Here is a 4828-nt window from a genome sequence, read left to right as displayed (position 1 = left end):
CAGAGAAAAAGTAAATAAATAAATTAAATCTGATAAAACCTGTAGCTGATGAGAAACCAAACTCAGATTATGAAATGAAGTTTTTCAAAGTCATATAAAATGTTTACACTTATATTAAAAGAATTATTTTTTATACAAATTGAAATGTTTAAATTACAATAGTTGTTCATTTCGAGGCAGCTCTGAAAACTCCACCGAACAAAACATTTTAAAGTCTTTCGCAAATGCGAGAACGAGACACACATATTTTATACAATGACAAGAAATTGGTAATGGGAAAATGGCGGATTATACCTACACCTTCACAATTTCTAGTTATTTACTATGCCATTTATTGTGACAAACTCATTTATGTCCCAGTTCGAAGCAATTACCTATAACAAAATTCAGAAGATGTAATGCGAATAATTGTACCTTGATTTTCTTTATTTATATATTATATCGGTTGAACAAACATTTATTTGATGCAAAAAACAATTGCACTAATTAGTGTGGAAATGCAATATTTGAGAAAATCTTTTAGTTTTACAAACCTTTCTATACATCTTACGTTAGTTATATTTCTTCTTTGTTATAAATTACATTTAGATGTTACTTATAAAAATTATATTCATACAAAAATTGTTTAAATACTAAACTTTCTAGGCGTGGTTTCACCCTAACGCAAACATAATTATAAATAATTAAAATAGCGTGACAAAGCCATCATAGAATATTTACAGGAACTCTTCACACCAATCGTTCAGACAGTTGTAGCAATCCGATGCCTGCTTTGAGCTCGCATTACATACTTCCTTCATCCAATCTTTGAACAATTCTTCATCCTTTTTCAATATCAAATACTGACCTAATACGGTATAAGCCTGAAAGTTTCGTATGTTAAAGAGCATATTATTTTAATTCTTAAAGATTTTTAGCAAACACTAGGCACGAACCTTATCAAATCCCGCCTCAATAAGACGTCCTCCCAGCGTTTCTCCAATTCCAGCCAATTCTGTTACTGACTTTTCACCCATGGGTTCAGCAACAAAATTTCTATATTTTTGTGATGTCCCTGCCATTTCTATATATTTATGTTATATTATTATCGTTTTGGTAATTTATTTTTATCAGTGACGAAATTGTGAGTTACGCACAAAATTGAGAAAAACAATAAAATGCAACCACATTTACCAAACGAATTGGGAATGACGCCACAACAAAAATATTTTAAACCAGTGTTGCTGTTATGAAGTAAAAATGTGCAGGGTTGGTAATATGTTAAACAACATTGGAATGGTTCGGAAAGCTCATTATGGGTTGCCAATTTCAGTGTATTCCAAAATACATACTTCGAAAATATATATATTAATATATTTTTGAAAATATTTTTTTTCTTTGTTACCTCCAGTTTTCTCTATATGCTTAATTTTTAATTTCATAATGAAAAAAGTTTTTTAGTGAGCGAATAAAAAGTGGGACTAATTCCTTGCTAAATTTGCCTCTAAACAACCAACTCTTTGTTTTACACGGTTTCTTTTTACACGAATTTGAAGCTACACCGTGAAAAAAAAATTTTTTTGTAAAAAATGTTTAATCTAGTACGGTTTCAAAATCACTGTCTTGGAATTATGTTTGTTTTTACCACATTTGCCACTATTGCTGAAATGAACATATACATAGCAGTAACTGGGAAATCCCCTATATCGATTTTATGTTTAATGCTCAATAAAATGCCATATGAACATACAATTTGTATGCATATCTGAAAATTTATAGTTTTCAACATTTTTTACACTGTTTTTCGAAGTAAATATAGATTATTATTTATAATAATTTATTTCGTCTTACACGGTTTTCATATGACATGGAACGTATCCCCCATTTTACTATAGGAAACGCCTCTTTTTTACACCGTTTCACAGAAAGAACTTCCCGTGGGCGGATGCAATTGGAGTTAGTTTCGGCAATAAAGAACCGGTGTTGTAGAATTTAATTCAACTTGCAGCTGTAAAGTAATTGTCACTTCCTATAGGTCTGAAAAAATGGATTACAGCTCGAACTACCAAACTTAAAGAATTTTTTATGAAACAGTTAACATCTACTTGTATTAAAAAAAAAATAATGGTACATTATAGCATGACATTTGAAGAATATTCGGTTACATTTTATGTTTAAAAAATACAGCAATACAAGTAGTAGCAAATACTCTGGAGCGTCTCGGAAAAAAGTTTAACAATGTTGGATCATCCGAAATCAAAATTATATCGTTAGATAAACGCTTTGGTCACATAAAGCTAGGATGTTTTTCGAAATTTAGATTTTTCGCACTTTCGGTTAATTTGTTATTATAAAATTAAATATATTAACAAATTTGAAAAGCGAAATTTTAAAGTTATGAGGGGTACCGACATTGAAAACATGCGTTGTGGGGAAAACGTTTTAAATGTTGAACACTGATGTAAAACGTTCATAAGACAGGTATAAAAAGAGACAAAAAAAATATCGAAAGGGTTTAAAAAAAAACGCTACTCTCTCTTAAAGAGCGGGTTCGGCTGAGTGTTGACTTTCATCTAATTCTATTTAATTATCTATTTACAAATATATATATCTTCAACCATCAATCGGAGTTCCCATTACCTCGAATGCTAACATCTAGTGCGAAACATTTTTTACTAACCTTGAATGCTTCAAAGAAAGCAAAACGCATGGATGCTTAATTCGAAGTAAAAGGCCTTTGATTCTGTTCAGTAACCACAGGAAAAACGGTGATGCGTAAATTGTTTCATGCATTGATCCCTAAATTGACAAATAATTATTGCTACGAAATCTGGGTTGGATAAGTAGGAGTCTATCCTGCCGCTTGATCTACTCTCAGGTTATCGCATGTGAGAATTGCGACATAAAATCCGATTCATCTATGTGAAAAACTTAAATAGAATTTCAAAAAATTAAAACTCTTTTTTATACGTAAGAGGCATGTGTACTCTATATACTATATATAGAGTGCATTATCTTCAGCAGTCATTTGGCCACCCACAGAGTCGTTCGATAAATGCATTTCCCTAATGCACCTTTTGTTTTAACCAACTTTGTACTTAGCATTACTTCTAACTTAGGTTGACATTTGATTGATGGTTGGTATCAAAAATAATTCAAAAAAGTAAATTTAAACAATGCAACAGAAATTACCTTTTTACAAAAAATATATAAAGGGGCGTATGCGCCTAATGCGAGTCAGTTAAAGGCCACTTTAGGTGGTTCTAATTACTTTTCTTTAGTTTAAAAAATATGGCACGATTTCTAATAAGCTTCATCTACTTAATAATTTTTGGTAGGCACCATACTGAGTATAAAAGTTTTTAGTATTAAAAAATTTTAAATTCATTATTTAGTTAAAGCCTTCGCTGAAGTGGAGCTTAGGGATGAGGACTACAATAAAACCTGGATGTATATGCCCAATGGCGACGGAGAAATGGAAGTGGCATACCTAGTTGAACCACCAGCCGAAAAAGATCGCAGCGAAGTTTCTGATTTTATACAGCTTGAGTATTACGGCAGGTATTAGTACTAACAAACATATTTTTAAAAGCATTAAGCATTACGTTACATCAGTACAAACCCCGATAAACCCGTGACGACTGTATTTTCGCTGAGTGAAAGTCCAATTAGTACACGGCAAAATCAAAAACGACACAAACGAGAGACATGGGAGGAGCTAGCCGACAGATTCAAAGCCGACATGAATACCAAGATTCTGGTACATGGCTGGAAATCTAGTTCACGCAGTAACTCCATACAAGCTATACGCAATGCGTACGCCGATCGCGGCAATGTGAATGTATTCGCCATAAATTGGAGCGATCAGGCGGATAATATTTATTACCTTGAGCCTGCACGTTATACCGTGCAAGTGGGCAAAGCTGTTGCGAAATTAATTGATTTGCTAGTGGAGGATAAAGGTGCCGAACCCAAGGATATCCATTTGATAGGACATAGCCTGGGGGCGCATATTATGGGCTATGCGGGGTCTTACACTAGGCACAGAGTCGGTCGCATTACAGGCAAGTTATGCCGAATTTCAAACTATATTTCTATTTCTGTAGTCAATACATACATATATATACATATATATGTATATATATGTATATATTTAGTAGGTTTGGATCCTGCGCGTCCCGCTTTTGAGGGTAATACTGGACCAGAGAATCATCTGGATGCCACCGATGCCGACTTTGTGGATGTCATACACACCTGTGCGGGCATTTTGGGTTTCAAGCAGCCAATCGGTGCGGTTGATTTTTATCCGAATGGCGGTGGCGCTTTTCAACCGGGCTGCAAGGAGCCGATGCAGATTTTAAGTAAGTTTCAAGAAATTTGTAAAAAAGGATTGTTAATTTTTACAACAGTACAAAAAGTTCCCTCACCATTTTTACTTCTAATTTATATAGCATTGGTTATTTGTTAAGCAAATATATATTAAAAAATATATATTTTTGTTGTTTCAGCTGGCTGCAGTCACGGTCGCTCCTGTGAATATTTTGCAGAGTCCATCAATAGTAAAAAGGGTTTCCTAGCTACCGCCTGCAATTCCATAGTGGATGCTAATGCTATGAACTGTACTGGTCAACGAATGCTAATGGGTGACCCTGTATTAGGAGATGCGCGTGGTATATATTCAGTAAAAACGGCTGATAAGCCAACTTTTGCGCTTGGCATGGAAGGTTAAGGGGTAAAAAAAATAGAAATTAAAAAAAATATATATTTTTTATATAGTTTTTTAAGGTCATGCATGCAGTATATAAAACTGAATAAATTAATACAAAAAAATATATATGCAATAAATAAA

The 4828-nt window shown here is 33.3% G+C and overlaps 2 protein-coding genes across 2 annotated transcripts; one reads left to right on the top strand and one right to left on the bottom strand.

Annotated features, from left to right (window-relative positions):
• Positions 1-405: 405 nt before the first annotated feature.
• Positions 406-1212, bottom strand: LOC126754149 (barrier-to-autointegration factor). The gene is made up of 2 exons (XM_050466091.1): positions 936-1212; positions 406-863 (listed from the first exon to the last, which is right to left on the bottom strand). Exons 1-2 carry the CDS (start codon positions 1059-1061, stop codon positions 717-719), a joined length of 273 nt encoding a protein of 90 aa, XP_050322048.1. The 5' UTR covers positions 1062-1212; the 3' UTR covers positions 406-716.
• Positions 1213-3249: 2037 nt separating this feature from the next.
• Positions 3250-4769, top strand: LOC126752849 (pancreatic triacylglycerol lipase-like; the record flags this gene model as incomplete). The annotated part of the gene is made up of 5 exons (XM_050463845.1): positions 3250-3313; positions 3375-3540; positions 3595-4043; positions 4140-4340; positions 4488-4769. Coding segments are annotated over 5 exons (1101 nt in total), but the record flags the coding sequence as incomplete, so codon positions are not given.
• Between the last annotated feature and the right edge of the window lie 59 nt (positions 4770-4828).

Source organism: Bactrocera neohumeralis, chromosome 3 (genome assembly GCF_024586455.1).
Source record: "Bactrocera neohumeralis isolate Rockhampton chromosome 3, APGP_CSIRO_Bneo_wtdbg2-racon-allhic-juicebox.fasta_v2, whole genome shotgun sequence".
In the NCBI taxonomy this organism is placed as follows: domain Eukaryota; kingdom Metazoa; phylum Arthropoda; class Insecta; order Diptera; family Tephritidae; genus Bactrocera; species Bactrocera neohumeralis.
Note: the sequence above shows the minus strand (reverse complement) of the source record. Positions and strands in the feature narration are given on the sequence as shown.